The sequence below is a fragment of the Mytilus trossulus genome, chromosome 14 (genome assembly GCF_036588685.1).
Source record: "Mytilus trossulus isolate FHL-02 chromosome 14, PNRI_Mtr1.1.1.hap1, whole genome shotgun sequence".
Classification (NCBI taxonomy): Eukaryota; Metazoa; Mollusca; class Bivalvia; order Mytilida; family Mytilidae; genus Mytilus; species Mytilus trossulus.
The window spans coordinates 34,022,229-34,040,645 of NC_086386.1; the positions used below are offsets into that span (position 1 = coordinate 34,022,229).

General features: G+C 33.4%; 1 protein-coding gene across 1 annotated transcript in view; it reads right to left on the bottom strand.

Annotated features, from left to right (window-relative positions):
* Nucleotides 1–12,468: 12,468 nt before the first annotated feature.
* The window catches only part of LOC134697424 (protein mono-ADP-ribosyltransferase PARP14-like), a 57,019-nt gene continuing 51,070 nt past the window's right edge, over nucleotides 12,469–18,417 (bottom strand). Inside the window, exons 9-10 of the mRNA XM_063559702.1 lie at nucleotides 16,200–16,845; nucleotides 12,469–15,224 (exon numbers count right to left, since the gene is read on the bottom strand). Coding sequence (XP_063415772.1) covers nucleotides 14,962–15,224; nucleotides 16,200–16,845 — 909 coding nt within the window. The 3' untranslated portion in view covers nucleotides 12,469–14,961. The remainder of the gene's footprint in view (nucleotides 15,225–16,199; nucleotides 16,846–18,417) is intronic.

Sequence of the window (18,417 nt, forward strand, 5' to 3'; positions counted from 1 at the left end):
ACGAAAAATTCACTAAATTCGCGTTCATTGTTTTGATTTTGACCGCCTGACAACTTTACGGAAATATCAAAGTGATTGTAAATAAGGACTCTGTGACGGGCAACTTATAATATCCGTGTTTTAAAGATTTTAATGATATCAAGCCTATCAAGCCAGTCAAGTTCAAAGTACTATCACGTGGTACAATTCTCATTTACATATTATGAATATTAATTAGCAAAACCACTACTAATTTCTGGCTATGAGGGGCGTCGTCACTTCCGTTCCAATGTTGAGCGAGTGGTTGGAAAACTATAATTCTATATTGTTCGAATTATTCGGCAAATTGAATTCTCAAAATTTACAACCAGCACTGCTGTCATTAGGGAATTGTCATTAAGTACCTACAGAACAATCATTATTTCTAGTTTATCCTACACAATGACGATCACTAAGACGCTTGAAGAACGTAAATAGTGCAGGGATACAGGCGACCCCCTCTATCTGGTAAATGACGTCATAAAGGCGTGTATAATTGACGAGTTTTTTCCGGTGACGGATGAACTCGAAAGTGGTCTATTGGAAAACATTAGTTAATCTCAAAATGTCAAACTACTGGAAAAATGTTCTTCAAATTGATACAATCCAAAAGACATCAGTTAAATATTTAGCTATAAATCAAATTAAAAATGGAAAGCCACATATCTCTTACACCACATTGCAACCTACAATTCTTGATTTTCGAAAAGTTATAATCAAAAGTAGGATGATGACACGAACGTTCACCCTACAAGCTGATCGGCACAAATTCAGCAGATATGAAATTGCTCCAACTTGTCAAATGTGCAATCAAGAACCAGAAGATCTTACTCATATGCTTACTACCTGCTCAGCATTAAGTGAGACAAGAAAAGAAACTTTCAACCCGATTAAAACTAAATTTATTGGAGAAATGAAGTGGAAAGAGACATTCTTTGATAGACATAAAATTACAGCCCTTATTATTGACTGTACAAATTTCACATATATATTTAGTGAAAGCAAGCTCAAAATAGAGGAACAAGAAATGCTCACAAGAGATATGTGCTACAAGATGCATAACTCGAGACTTAAACTGATAAGCGTGTAATGGCTGATGACAATTATCACTCAACTTAAAAACTGTTTCTAAAGTCTATTTTAGATTTTAGCAAGTGTATATATTCACGGAGTGTGTATATAGTTAAAGACTTTTGACCATATTAGCCTCAAAAGAGGGGTGTTCCTAACAGAGGAAGCTCATACGAAGAAAAGAAGTCACACACAATCCTCATAACCAGAATAAATTTTCTGTATTGAGGACAAAATTTAGCAATCCTTGGACAAGATTCAAAATTAAATACCCTTATAAACCAAGAAACGTTGGTACAAGGCAAAGGGCAATCTAAGAACTTTTAAAAAACGTCTATTGACCCGTGCCAAGTTCGACCCAACCGAAAAGAAAAAAAAACAATCCAAGGTGCCTGTTTGTCATTACTTCTTCTTGAGTTTGCAATATATGTTTTCATTATTGGTACATTTCTGTAAGTAGTTGACAGAACGTATTTGGTATATATGCACATTTGCTATATGCCTTATGGAAATAGAGGATATTTTACATGTTCCGACGTTACAAAGTGTCCTGTTCTAGGCAATGAGATTAAAGAATACTAGTACTTCACTACTATCAAACAGCTTGTGGCTGAACACTCTCCTCCTGGAACATGGGAACTGATGTTTAATGATAAACTAGCAGTTACGTAACTTGTACTGGACTGTACAAAATATATCAGACTACTTGGATTCAAAGAAGAGTTAATACTAAAACTGAAAACGCTTACAAGACACTTCTGTTTCAAGCTACATTACAAAAGATCATCTCTTCTAAAAAGCTAGATGGCTGACAATTATCATTAAGAATTGGATGGTGAAACATAGACAATAAAAAAATATATATTAGATAATTTTTTAAACTCGTGAATGATACTGTATATATCGATCCCAATATTCTGTAACATGTATTTTATTGTTATATATAATTCTAAGAAAGCTATTTGCCGGTAAAATGAATGACTAATTATTTGGGTTATGATGACCTTCTGAAGATTGGTATATCATTTTTATGTATATAATTCTATATTTTTTCTACTATGATTGTTTTACAATTCACTGTCAATGTATAGCGCACCACCATGGGATTTTACCTTGTAATATATTTTATCCCTGTTTCTTCCTCCTTTTTCATATTTTAATATTACCCGATAAGGGGTGTTCCTTATAATAGGAAGCTCATACGAAGAAAAGAAGAAGGTATTGAAATGCACAGATTCTCGTTTAGGTACATGTGCATACATATATATCGGAAGCGAACTTAAGACAAAATGCGGACCAACATGACGTTTAAAAGTGAAAATTTGATTTACTTGTACTGCATTGAATGCTGCGGCTGCAAAACAAATTTACATCGGACAAGCCGGTAATAGTTTAGTAGAAAGAACACACATCCATCGACAGCACATCCTACAGCCGCAATATAGAAAAATCCCTCTTGGTGCACATTTAGATCGTAAAGACGCTTGTGCCATTCTTAAAATTTGTTAAACATGACATAGGTTACATGGCTTATTACAACAGAAAGTTCAAATATATTCTTCAAATACAATTAATAATGTGCTAAATGAACGAGCCCAATTCTAAAACTTAAACGGTAACGACATATTAAGATAGTACTAGAACGATGCTGTAACTTTCTTAATAATGCTTGAAAAAATTATAAAAGTGGTAGTTTTGGATAGCTAACAGATTACTCTTTCAAATTAATGCAATGTTAGTATTATGCAACAATTATGTATAATGCTTATTATGTTAACTGTGTCTAAAATATTTTTCACCAAATTTCCACTTTCAAATGAAACTAGCTTCTGCATTGGTATCCCTAGAGGGTTGAATTTTTGTATATGTTGTTCCTATGGCCATTATCTACAAAGAGTGTCTCAGATTTCAGATAGAATGTATAGAACAAATTTTACACCTAATTAAACATTATCTTCTTTTATGTGGTTAGGATGTTTACACTAATTAGAGATTTATGAGATAATGAACACCATAGAGACAATCTGAGACACCCTTTTGATGCCCATGATGTGTTGATTAAGATTTCGTTCAAATTTTCTGTATAGTTAAAGAGATGATAGAGCTAAATTCATTCGAGTGAACTTACCCAGATTTTACCGCTAATTACATAATAATTGATTAAATAATGATTGCATAATAAAAATATTGCATTCATTTAAAAAAATAATCTTTTATCTATCTATGTATACCTCTTTTATTATTTTCTATGCATAAGAAAGTTACAGCATTTCAAAGGTTAGTGATTGGAAGTAAAAAAATCCATGTATTGTGCTACCTTAACGATCTAAATTTATAAAAAAATCAAATTGACAGAGTGAAGTAGCTACAACAGAGTGAGTATTTAAACATCGCAAACAAACAGCCGTTAAAATGTTATAATACATTATGACTATTATCACAGTGTGGGAACGGAACTGTACGGTGTTTTAATGTTTTGGTCATTCGGGAGACTGTCAAGCGGAGCTCCGACATTCGAGAGCATTTTCAGTTACGGAGAAATTAAGTGTTTTATATAATTACTATCTCTGGGCTCACTTTTAATGCATATGAGAAAAGTATTGCATCTGTCAATAATATTCAAACATTCCAGGGGTCAGAAAATATTCTAGAGGCAAGAAAACAGGGAAAAAAATGGAATAAAAGTAAGAGCTCCGACCCAAATTATGCAAATGATTGTCTTCATTCAGCTGAAAATCTGACTTTACAAGGTTTTTTTAACAAAATTTTAAGTTGTGTAATAAGAATTTTTATATATTTTTCCATCATATACAACTTCACCATGTTTACACTAGAAAATAGTTCTAAATCTTTGAAAACAGAAGTCACTAAATATTTTTCACTGTACGGTCGCTCGTTGGTAAACAACTTTCGACTGTATTATCACTTGGAGCAGTTCTGTAATGTCGCCTGGGAGCAGAGTAATGATTTTGGCTACAGTATTCATGAGAAACCTCGCTTTTAGTACAAATGTGTATAGAAAACGGAAATTTACAAATCAAATATCTTTAAATAAAAACTCAGATTATATTTCATAGCCAATAGGATATTTATAATATATACATTGACCTGATAAACTTCTTTATTTATCTATATTGATATCATCAGTTGTAGTGTTCCTAAAAATTATTGAATTGACTCCAAAGTAAGTAGTAATCGAGACGTCCTTATCATTTACATTCACAGAATTGAGCACGATCACACACGTAAGATCTATATTATTATTAACCAACTAGCTGACAAATACAAACACAAGATAAAAGAATGTACATTTTGGAATTTGTTTGTTTATTAATGGAGAAAACATAAAATAAACTTCGATTTATGTGTCTCTGATTTTGACTTTTACCGTTCAGTATTTGTGGTTCATGAAAGATCATAAAATGGCGTTTCCATTCACTTTTTTGCATTTACTCATGAACCATTCAATCTAAGCTTTTCAAATTTTAATATGTTGATACTGATGACAAAATGGAGGTCAAATTTGATATGGACGATTTTCACTTTCACCATTCACCAGTAATGGTTCTTGTGATATTGCCAGGACACAAATAATTGTTAATAAATCCGGTTTGCTGTCGTTGTGACAGCCTCTTGTTCATATAATATGATATGTAGACTTGTTCCAAAATTTATCAATAAAAAGTAAACAGACAACCCGTCGATATGAAAACAAACAAAAAAAACCTCCCTTATCAACTTTAAACATGGTGTTTAATTTTTATCCCAATAATTTGCGGATTGTTTCCTACTGAGAGTGGTTATTGAAATCAAGCGCTGGAGATTAAAAAAATCCAGAGCCATTAATTTTAAGTCCAGCGCTGCAGATTTCAAATCCATCCACACTGCTAAAGATTTAAAAGCAATTGAGATACAAAGTCGTGCGCTGTGTAGATATAAAGTCGACCACTGGATTTGTTACATCCCGATCGCTTGAGCTAAAATGTTAAGATGTGGACTTTTGATCTTCAGCGCTCGACTTTAAATCTTTGAATCTGTACGAACTCTTTTCACTAAAAATCTTAAGTATTACATGCATCTTACATGTATATTCCTTATCAATTCAACTAAACTTTTATGTCGTAAGATTAATTCTACACTTAATTATTGTCCAGTGACAATTAGTTCGTGCATAATCAGGCCGTAATATAGTCCGAGATTACTCTGACGTCCAACGGCTGTTTTGCCAGACAAGCTGGGACCTAATCTCGGGCTAGCCGTAATATTAATAATATTAGTAAATAAGCTGTCACAGAAAACAGAGGAAATCCTCGCTTTTTTATATTGTGACCAAAGTTGAAATCAATTCCCAAAGCTTGAAAGTAAATTCATCATTTTTTTATATGCAAAATATTGGAATACTTGAAATAATTACTTTATTGACTGAATTTTGTGTGACGAGCTTATTATTCTTAATCGATATTTATTATGATGTGTGCTTTACGTTTTGGTTTTTGTCTTGTATACTGATTTTCGATTTATGTGTCTCTGGTATAGAAAAACTACGTGTGCGTTAGAATGGTGTACTCGATTGAAACTTAATTGGAAAACGAGGAGAAAATTTATGGTCACTCTTATTTATATATTTAATACATCAATATTGAGTGAAGAAATAGAAAACAATGAACTGAATATGCAATCTATTTTATTATTTTGCCCGAGTGATTGTACAGAAAGGCTCCGAGCGAGAATACAGCCAGCGAGCGAGTGATTGTACAGTCAATAATATCAACCAACATCAAGAAAATTGATTTATTTAATTTTCTACTGAAACAATCGTTATAGAACTTTCAGAATGGTTAGACTATATATCACCAAAGGCTTAATTGTAAAAATTGGTGTAGTTATGAATATCCTTTTGAATTATTTTTTAACTTTTATTCGATGTTGATGACGAATTTTGAGCGATTTACTCGGAGCTCAACCGTTTGTTAGAAAACGTCTGGCTGTATATGTCGCTTACAGCATTTGATTGGTCTTTTATATTGTGTAGAATGTTTTCGTTACCAAATCTTTAAGCAGAAACTTAATATTATAATGTTTGCGTTAATCAAAACTTACATTCATCGACTTGTTATTTTTCGAATGTCGGAGCACCGCTTGACAGTCTCCCGAATGACCAAAATATTAAAACACCGTACAGTTCCGTTCCCACACTGTGATTATGTATAACTTGGAACAATGACTTCGACAAAATCATATCAAATGCAAATAAATCGCTTGGCTTCCTGGGGCGAAAATTAAAAATTTCTAACACTGATAGCCAATCCCGTGCTTACCAATTAAGAATTGAATGCTTCTTTTTGTAAATTTATTGGGGTGTAAAAGCGTTGAACGTGCGCACATTTTTAGTATGAAGCGCGCTTTTACAACCCTATAAAGTTACAAAAAGAAGCATTCAATACTTATAATTACATTTTTTTAGCTATGATCATGAAAACATGAATTTTATATATTTTGTATTTTATTCACCTGTGCACTTTAGTGTGGGACCACGTGCTATCATGAATGAAAAGTTTTATTGAGTGATGCAATTGCTAAAGGAATAACACAGGATGTGCAGTTAACCAGTTAAAATAAAGTATTATAATGAAACACACATCTAATGTAATTATTCAATAGTGAGACTTAAACTTGAATATGCCTGTAGTTTATGGGATCCGCACACAGCAGAATATAAAGATAATCTAGAAATGGTACAGAGGCGTGCGGCCCGATATTTATGTAACAATTACCACAACACCAGTAGTGTTAAATCCATGTTAAACGAATTACAATGCCCCTCCCCCCCACACACACACACTGAGCGCCGCCGCAAAACCAGATCTGTCATGTTCTACAAGATCATTCATGGATTCATTGCAATCCCATCACTAGTCCTCATACCATCAGATACTAGAACAAGAAAATTACATACTCAATCATTTCGGCAAATATCCTTCTCCAAAGACAGCTAACCATCAGTGCTTTTTCTTTTGGTGAGAGCCTTATTAACATCCCAATGGTAGGATATGAATCTCGTATAAATGACTAAGACCGACTAAGGCTAATTTGAGGGGTGGTCGGAGGGGTCCTGATCCCGAAATACCGGGCTTTAAAACATGAAATCCCGAGAGGCCGAAAAAAAAGCTTCACAATTCGTCTTCCGTCTTTCCATGTTATACTGTCAGTACTCTCTTCTGTGTCTTTTACCATTTCTTCAATTTCGTCATGCAAAGTTGTATTTGATTTATTTTTGTTCATCTCAAGTATTTCCTTTGATCTCCCTGCTCTTCGGCGGATTTCTCCGTCTTTTAGAAACGGCATGGACATTTTTTTAGCAGATACTTTTTTAAAATTCGCGCAACCGAGTTTATGACCTCAGTGAATATTCCGCGAAATATGTCTTCTTTAAAGTTACATCGCGAAATGTTAACGTTCTTATTAGAAATATCGCGAAATTACAACGTTCTGGTTACCAACATCGCGAAAACAACACGAAAAGATTGGCTTATGTCTTTTCATCCAGACAAGTGTAACATCATGAATATAACAACAAAAAGAAATCCCATACTTTTATTATAACATGTATGGACACATCTTAGAAACTGTAAAACATGCAAAATACTTAGGTATCACCATCTCAGCAGACCTAAAATGGAACACCCACATCCAACAAACTGCTGCAAAAGCAAATAAATCCTTAGGTTTCACAAGAAGAAACCTTAACGTTTTCTGTGCCATGGGCCGATTTTAGGCCGATTTGTATAAACTACGTTGACTGCCACGGGCCGATTTTCGGCCAATGTTTTTTTTCTTGACGTCGAACAATAGGTTTCAGTGACGTCGCTTTTTTTGTGTACTGTGGGAGGGGCTACGGCACGCTGCGTAGTTGCATGCAAAGTGCTTTCAATTTTTCATTAAGCCGCGTTGGCCATACTTTTATGCAATTTTTAATTTGTTTTAATTTGTGTGGATTTTCTGCTGATTTTTCTTTTTTGTATTGTATAAAAAAAAAAAATCAAAGAAATATTACAGTTTCACTAAATAATGATAGCAGTCGAAAAACCAATTTCGATGCACTGCATGCGCAACTTTTATGGAATAATGATTCTTCAGAAGTACGCTGAATCGAAATCAAACAATACAACAAGCATAAAACATTCAATGAGCGAATTCCAATCCAAATAGAATGACCGATTAAAATCAATTTAAAAAACCCCAAATACCATCAAGAAATAGGTCAAATAGGGTAATTTCAAAAGTGCTTGTCATGCTCCTGGTACAGAGACATCTTTATTTGAGGGATTAGAATTCGATGCAATATACATGACTAATTTATGTAATTGTAGTGGGTTGTCTGAACACCTGCTATAAAATAAAAACATTTGATAAGAAACAAAAAATGTATTTTAATCATGATTCAACACATAAATGGTTGTCTTTACATTCCCGGTGAACACCTTTTCCGCAAACTCGACATACAGTCCTACTCCTCCTTCGACCCCCGTAACCATTTCTGTCTGAACATACATCGCAATCTTTTTCTCTGTGACCGGGCAACTTTCTGATCCCGTTGTTGTTCTTATTTTGTCTATTGTCGTCTTGGTTTTCGGTTCTTAGCACCATGTGATTTTTAGCGAGATCCTCTATCAGTCTTTGTGTGAAGGATAGTCTCGACAATTTCGGATTATCGGAAATGTTTTCTTTATAAATAATGTATGCATTTATTACCATACGGTGCATAAGATTAAAAACAACCTTTTTCCAAACCTTTAACGTTTTCGTCCATCATTGTAACTCTCTGTCATCATGTCAGCCAAATCTAGGCCCCCCCCCCCGCCCCCCCATAAATTTATTATACGAGCAAATCAAAGCCGGTTTATCATTTTCTTGTGCTGCTTTAGAAAAAGAGGATATGATTCTAACTGGTTTTCGACCATTCCTTTCTTTATATGCACATAACAGAATTCTTCCTTGTCTAATATAAATGCTCTCCTTTTCCTGCAAAACAGGATTCTTGATTGTGTTTGGCATTTGCCGATTAGCGCGTAATGTTCCAGTGAACAATGTTCCTTTTGCTAAAAGCTCTTTAGCCAGATTAATTGAGGAGAAAAAACTGTCAGTAAATAAATGATAAGCTTTGTTAAACAATCCTGCGGCATCTAACAGTTTGTTGACTACGTAAGCACCCTGTAACATTCCTTGTAGTGTTGGGTCATATTGTCTGCCTTTGTAAACACTGATTTAACAAATATAGACCTTCAACAACGAGCAAAGCCCATACCGCATAGTCAGCTATAAAAAACCCTATAAGACAATGTAAAACAATTCAAACGAGAAAACTAACGGCCTTATTTATGTAAAAAAATGAACGAAAAACAAATATGTAACACATAAACAAACGATAACCACTGAATTACAGGCTCCTGACTTGGGACAGGCATAAACATAGATAATGTGGCGGGGTTAAACATGTTAGCGGGATTCCCCCTAACCTGGGACAGTGGTATAACAGTACAACATAAGAACGAACTATAAAAATCAGTTGAAAAAGGCTAACCTCATCAGATAGACAACAAATACACGTGGACGTGGCCGGGAACTTATACATCCCGACACAAAAGGATACAATGAACAGATCTGAGAGTACTCGCAATCACTGACAGCTAGTTCAAAGCCACTAACAGCTAGTTCAAAGCCACTAACAACTAATAAAAAAATCATGCCTCTAAGACTAAACAATCAATCCGTACACATCCAACATACGATGGATTTAGTGTAAAGACGTCATTAACAGCCAGAGAAAAACATGACCCTGTGCAATGCCAAGTTACAGGTATCGACAGATTGTAGATCCATGAAAATGTAAAATAAAGTTTTTAGTCGAGGTAGTTTTTGTCGAGCCTGCAACTTTTGTTGCAGAAAGCTCGACATGAAGATAGTGATCCACGGCGGCGGCGGCGTTAGCTAACTTCTTAAAAGGTTTATATTTTAGAAGGTTAAAGACCTGGATGCTTCATACTTTGTATATAGATGTCTCATGTTACGAAGTTTCCGTCCGTCACATGTGCAATGTCCTTGACCTAATTTTCATGGTTCAGTGACTACTTGAATTTTTTTTCCAGAATTATTGTAATGTTGAATTCTCTCTTATTATAAGTAATAGGATAACTATATTTGGTATGTGCATACCTTGCAAGGTCCTCATGCCCGTCAGACAGTTTTCACTTGACCTCGACCTCATTTCATGGATCAGTGAACAAGGTTAAGTGTTGGTGGTCAAGTCCATATCTTAAATACTATAAGTAATAGGGCTAGTATATTTGGTGTATGGAAGGACTGTAAGGTGTACATGTCCAACTGGCAGGTGTCATCTGACCTTGACCTCATGTTCATGGTTCAGTGGTTACAGTTAAGTTTTTGTGTTTTGGTCTGTTTTTCTCATACTTTATGCAATAGGTCTACTATATTTGTTGTATGGAATGATTGTAAGGTGTACATGTCTAGCGGGCAGATGTGATCTGACCATGACATCATTTTCATGGTTCAGTGGTCAAAGTTAAGTTTTTTAAGTTTTGGACTTTTTATCTAATATTATATGCCAAAGGTCAACTATATTTGGTGAATGGAATTATATTATGATCTATATGTCATTCCCGCAGGTTTTATTTGACCATGACATTAATTGCACGATTTATTGCACAGTGTTATTTTTTTTTATGTTTTGGTCTATTTTTCTTAAACTATCAGTAATAGGTCAACTATATTTGTTGTATGGAAGCATTGTTAGTTGTACATGTCTGCCTGGCATGGTTCATATGACATTGACCTCATTTTCATGGTTCAATGATAAATGTTTTGTTTTCTTGGTTAATGTTGAGTTTATGTGAGTTGTAATAAAGCTTTATATTTAGGACTATCAACATAATATCAATGATTAGTATAGAAGTCGAGACATTTCAGTGTGTGCACTCTTGTTGATAAAGTTGAAGTTAATATAGTGCCGAGGTGACATCCTTGTACTATGGACACTTTCTTGATTCCACATGTTTTACTTATTATAATATGTATATATGCAACTGGTATGACCCCTTAGATAGAAAATATTTCATAGAAAACAGTAGACAGAATACAGAGTCTATATATATATAATTAGTATAATCGTAGTTTCCCTGTAGATAAACGCGAAAATTAATTGTCCCCTTTAAGGTATAATAGTTGTGGATTTTGCGATCCAAACACCATGATATGGAAAACGCTCTGATTGGCTTATTTATTTTTAGTTTTTATTACTTATCATACCATTGGTTGTACTTGTGCATGTTTCAAACCGGAAGTATTATCTATGACTAAAAGATAGTCGAGATAGTCTGATGACGGAATCAATATCTGGATTCCTTTTTAGTCATTTTTCTCCAAAAATAACCAAATCTGAATAATCATAAGAATGGATGACAAATGCGACTATGCATGATAACATAGAGGCATGATGATTAATTTATCAAGGACGGAAGAGAAGCGACACACAATATGAGGTTTTCTCGTTTAATAGTATAGATGTCGTCTCTGTTCTTAAGTTTCCACACAGCTTCATTTTCTTCAGACTATAAATTGCTGAATGTTTGGGAAGTGGCAATGGACAAATGTGTTACGTCGGATTTAATTTTGTCAATAATATGTTCTAAAGTTGCACATTTACTTGGTTTAGGAATCTATGAACTTTTTTTCTAAATCTGGGAATATCGACATCGTCTCGGTCGTCATATGAGTCGAGATCACTCATGTATCAATGTATCATGGACTGTGTTATTCTGAGGGATCTTCCTAACTTCTCTCAGGTCATCTTCCCAAAGTAAAGACCTTTTGACAGTACCTTAGTCTCGGTCTACGACAAAGCAACTGAAAACAAATTGACTACAGTGTTTGTAGAGTTCATGACGTATCTTTGTTTTTTCTCTCCTCAATCGATGATTCCGGGATTTTTTTCCAGTTATGATGTTACGATTGAGAGTTAATTTTAATGTGGTTTGCTCTCTTTCAAAAGTGTCCAAAAGATCGCCGTCTCGTTTAATTATATTAATTTGTTTTTTGTGTAATTTCCGGGATTCAATGCGCAAGATGTCAAGGAGGCGCTCGTTGATGGTGAGCAATTCAGGACCGCAAATTTCTTGGCATGATTTGTATCAAAAGCATGTATTTTAACTCTCTGTTGTTATAAGCCGTATAACCTATGTCATGTTTAAATTTATTTTAGAATGAGCAACGTCTTAACTGATGTTCGGTTTGACTTTTTTTATTGTATTAATTTCAAGATTGGTATAGTTTAATCTAAGAAGATTTTTTTTTGTAATTATTTTATTTTTCAAGATGAAACATGTGAAATTACATAATACAGTATTAGACACAAGGTATAAAAAGTTAATTAATACTTGTCAGATCGATTAAATCATAATGGTATAATAAGATATAAATATTACAATTGATTTTGTTAATTAAATGCTGCTTCTAACAATTGCCACTTCTGATCCATTTTTATTTTTTGTGTAGGGGTTAAGAAACATACAGAGTATTTTTCTATTGTAATCCAATACTTTAAATATTCTACCCCACCATATTTTGTGGGCAATACACTCTTACATCTACATTTGTATATATAGTATTTAAATAACAACAAGATATTATTAACTGTTTTACTGTTGACAGAATCCTCAGACACACCTAAAATGACTTCTTTTGCACTAAAAGGCAAGAAGATTTCATAATTTCTAATCCAATCTATAATGGATAACCAGAAGTTTTGTGTTACATTACATTCCCAAAAAATGTGAAAAATATTTTCTTTAACTTCTGAACAAAATGTACATAGTTCAGTTTCTTTTAATTTACATTTATATAAAAAGGAATTACATGGTAAAATCCTATGAACAATCTTAAATTGAAAATTTTGTAAAAACGAATTTTTGGTTATAATGAAGGGCATGGAATAAATAGCATTCCAATCTTCAATCTGTAAATTTAAGTCTATTTCCCATTTGTTACGGGAAGAAAGAGATAATACTTTATTATCCTCCAGAAATAAATTATAGAAAAATTTACAAGACTTAGGTTCTTTTTTAACTTTATCTACTAATTTATTTTCAATATTATCAAGTTTAGAACTACCTACTATCCTACTTTTCCATATATTTGGAATAGCACTTAAAATACCATAAAACTCTACAAAATTAGTATTGAAATTATACTTTTTCGCAAATTCTTCATACACAACATATATCTTTATTTCTCAACAAACCAAATTTCAATGGCGTAGAGATACACACAACATTCATAATAATAATTTATTAACCAACTTACTACAATATGTATAGAAATGCCCATGCTTTATAAAAGGAAAATTTCGACATCTGGTCATTATGAACGGAGAAATTGCTACAGCCAGTCATTACGAAATCTCAGTCATGCATTACGAAATCACACCCGTGCATTACTAAATCAGAGTCTGCATTATGAACAGATGAAACGGGACATCGATTAAATCAAAATGTTGTTTATATCTTTAAAATAAGTGTGACATTTTTTTTATTTTTTTTTAAACTTAATATCATAACAACAATTTTAAATGATGTTCATTGTTTTGTAACGACTTGAAACGGAAATATTTCACAGACTTTTTCGAGTACGACTTTCGATTATTATCACTGTTTCATTTCCGTTGTTCAATCTCCAGGCCTCACGGTTATAAAACTTTCGAGCATGATTTTTGTACTCAGACTCAAAAATCAACCAATCAAATTGCTGGTTTTCATTTTTCGAGCATGATTTTTGCGCTCCGAGCACTGGGAAAAGTTTTATGCCTTCAAGGCCAGAAGAGAGAATGCAGACTTCAGAAATAGTTGAACTGTCTGACTTATTCTTCCCAGCTACTTTATATTTGCTAGATGAAATGAATTTTAATAGCATAAAATTAAGTACTTGGATGAGAAATCAGAAATTACATCTGACAGTCACAATGTTGACCAAAATTCCATGCGAAAAGACAAGTTGAAACTTGAAGTTCAGCTATGAAATTCCTGTATCTTCTTCACGGTAAGTTTTTTACTCTTTGTTTAAACGAAGAATTAAAACAATTTAATAAAAATATTATAAAACGGGCTTTTCTGTATTGATCCTGTTGTTAAGTTTGTGGATAGGTGTATCCGAGACTCAAAGACTGTTCTTGAACAGTTGAATGAAGTTGCCTTGTTGGTTAATAAAAGTATCAATATATGGACTTTTTCATATTGGCCCTGTAACATGCCCTTGATATAAATAATGGCCTCGGACAGTTGTAATGGCCCTCGGCGTTGCCTCAGGGCCATTACAACCATCCTTGGCCATTATTAATACCTCGGGCATGTTACAGGGCCAATATGAAAAAGTCCATACATTAATACTATAATAATGAATATGTACAGACATACACAGATTATACGAAAGCAAGTGGGAGGTAAATATCATATATTACGGTATACATATTAATGATTTGTTCCAACTAAAACGAAGAAATTCAGACCACGCAAATTTTGCACCATAGTAGGATTCCACTTTACAATATTAATAGTTTTTCAATACGTAAGTTTAACTGTATAAATTTTGGGCCACATATTTTGTAACAGTTAAACATAAATGAATAAGTGTACCATCAAAATGCCAATAAATTCATATGTGATCATCAAAACATTTGAGCATTTCATAAAAATCTGAAAATACCGAATTAAATATACTTCACTTTACCGGAAAACTTTTAAATTTTCAATTAAATTCTGTACAAAAAATGTTATTGTATTCATACAAATTTTTAACTATGAGAACCTATTTTCGTGCATAAGTAATCAAATACTCCGGATAACACTGATTGTTGTTAAAAACAATAAATTCTCTGAACAAGCATTTACCGTCAGCCACAACACTATCAGCAAAGTTGATTCGATCATGTACCCTACATACTTCTTCCTTGCAAATTGTACAGGGGGGTTTCCTCAACGAGCGTGGTTCTTCTATTATATAAGTATTTCCTAAGCAGACCCTTGATAAAAAAAACCTTTTTTGGTCCATACTTCTGTCTGTTTTGCAATCTACAAAATGAGAAGCAAATAAATCATTATCGCTATATATATCAATTTTGTCACTTCTTAAGTATGCTAGGACAACAGGAAGAAAGAAGTTGCTATAACAATTGGTGGCGATTTAACCTTACCATCAATGAATCGAAAGACAGAACGACATAGATCATTATAACCTAACCTATTATATGCTCAATGTAAAAGAAGTATATATGGTTTTAATGCCAAAGATGAAACTACTCATCAGAGTTCGAGCGACACGTATAAAAGCATCTCTAGGTCAACATAATCCTTCGAAAATAAGCAAAAGCCTTACCATAAATTAAAATATAAAGACCCATAATGACAAATATGGAACTTAAAACTTTTTGTATTAAAAATTCTGTAGCAAATGTAAGGAAAATGGGCTACAAATGAGTGCTGTCATTACCTGTACATAAGATAAACTAATTTTGCAAAGATTTTTTTTCTCTAAATTATAATGTGTCCATAATTTTTGAACCAATGCGTGCATATATACTTAACTAAGTCCTGGATGCACTGTTTGTTTCTCTGTTACATAACATGCCTTAAACGTATTATCGGCACAACATTTCATTCATTGATCGTTTATCAGAAGATAGTTTATATGTAATGTAAGAGTTTGTTGTCGCAGCTAACCGGATCGTGATATAAAATAGATTCTTATATTGATACAAGCGGATTATCGGATTTATACAATCGAGATAGTTAAATGATAAATTTTAAAGTCCAAGCCTCGGCGAGGACTTTAAAATTTATAATTTAACTATCGAGATTGGATAAATCCGATAATCCACGAGTAACTATGTAAGAATATGTTTCTTCTAATAGTTGAAACATACATTTTCCTTTTTTGTTAACCGAAAATCCCTTCTAGTGCCTTTCATATTGCACGAAGTTGTCAATTTCATAATAGATCATAATAGGACGTCAATTATTAATGATGTTATCATAATTTGCATTTACCTGTATACTGGTCTGCTTTCGTTGAGCTTTCGGCGAAGTAGATTCCACTGCCAAACATTGCATTACTGCTTAATCTTTTATCTAGTCCATCTGTCAATATGGAATATATATTTTCTTCTTTGGTACCATGAAACAGGTAGACCTCATTTATTTCACTGTATAGACGAGGTTGTAGGACTGACGGTAAGTGTTGGGTTGTTAATAATACACCTCTCGATCCTGGTAACTGTGTGAGATTACGAAATTTACATTTCTGATCGACAACCTTTTTAAAACAATAGGTACGCTCATTTCCATAACGCATCCACAAGTTTATGTTTTCGATTCTTTCAATCTTTATTATTTGTATATCCTGGTAGCCGGTAAGACCTGCAGCGTCTCTACCAAATCCTATTTTAGACGGATCCCAGGTGTTTTTAGTTAGTCGTTCAATAGCCTCGTACATGTTGTCATTGACTGGTATGTTGATTAAATTATAGACCTGAGTCCTGCCCAGTGCCAGTTGTTTTAACGGCATTCCCTCTTTAAAGGCATCCCAGTAATCAGGACACGTTACTTCTGTTTTATACATCTCGTAACAAAAGCCTACGACGTCTTTTGGAATTTCTGTAGTTAAATTATCCACACCGAATTCATCTCTGAATGCCTAGATGGAATTTTGAAATAAGAAAACATTGTTAACAATTTAATCATACGAAATTATGACCCAGGGGTAGGCATTTTTCTCTGTTTTTTGCCCCTTGAGTCTCACATTTCCTATTTTTTCCAACTGTTTCTATCAATGTGGAATATTTAGTACATATTTAGGACAGACCACACTTTTGTAAGTTTTATTGAGATCTTTTTGTAATTCAAGCTTGTACTTATTTATGCCACGATCACAAAATAAAAGCACATTTAGATGTTACCGCTTACTTTTGGGTTATCGACTGACTGGACCAAAACACTCCACCAAAAATGTTTAAGAAGATCAATGAATTGAAATGACTGCAAATAACAAATTTCAGTACTTCTAAACAATTTAAATTACAAATATGTATATATAATGAAATTATTTTGAAATCAGTGCATTAAGTTAACCATGCTTAATGTAAATTGTGAATATATGCTTAGTCATTATAGGCCCAGGAGTTTCTCAATTTTCATTAAATATTCATAAAACTTCATAATTGAGTTGAAATCTCTAAAACCTTTGAGATAAACCAGATTTTGTGAAATTCTGTATGTTTGTTTTTTTCACCTCTTTATTCTTTGCAATTAGGTAAATAAAGACAATGTAATTTCCCATAGGAACTCCCTTTGCAGCTAAAACTGAAAACTGACATTTTTACTATGAATTTTCGTGAAAAATAATATTACAGAACGAAAAGTTTATATGCACTACTATTTTATTCCAAGGTCAAACTATAGGGCTGTGCGGTATATTTTCAACATTTATAAGCCCTGGACCTTTTAAATTTATATTAAAATTCTAAACCACCCTCCATTTGTTTACCTACTTAGAATTAAAATTTAGTCGCAACAATGTTTTTCTATACTGGTTACATTTCAAAGTGATGCCTTTATGAGATGAATCAAAAACAGAGATCATGAAAAGTACATTAACAAAATAACTTATCTATGAATATTATGTATCTCCCCAAAAGAGGCGAGGTTTGAGAAACATCTGTATTTACAAAGTGTAACCTATAACAGTTTTACTAGGTGCTTTAGGTAAGTCGAGATTTGTAACAACAATAAACATTTGACTGGTATATTCCAGTTAAATATAAGATGTTAGATTACCCAACTACTGGTGCCTCTAATTTTTTTCTTAATGTATACACTGTCTCCAATACATTTCGACTGGTTGAGAAAAAAAAACATGACTTGCTTTTCATACATGACTGATAAAAACTTACTAGAATGGAACAAGTAAAAGTATGACATTCGGCAACGAGCAAAAACAATAAAGAATACTAGCTATACAAATGTATTCGGCCGGATTTCAAATACAACTTTGGAAAAACCAAATATGACAGATATCAACCATCGACAACCACTGGTTTTGGGCACTCGTAACATGATTTAAGATGTCTGCTTGCGCTCCGCATATCCTCTCCACCTCCTACCACCCAAATACCAACCTCCTTTCCTCTCCCATTTGTACAGTGGAGTATCAACACAATACTTAGCACACAAAATTACACAAAGAGACACATTATTGAACAACGAGTAC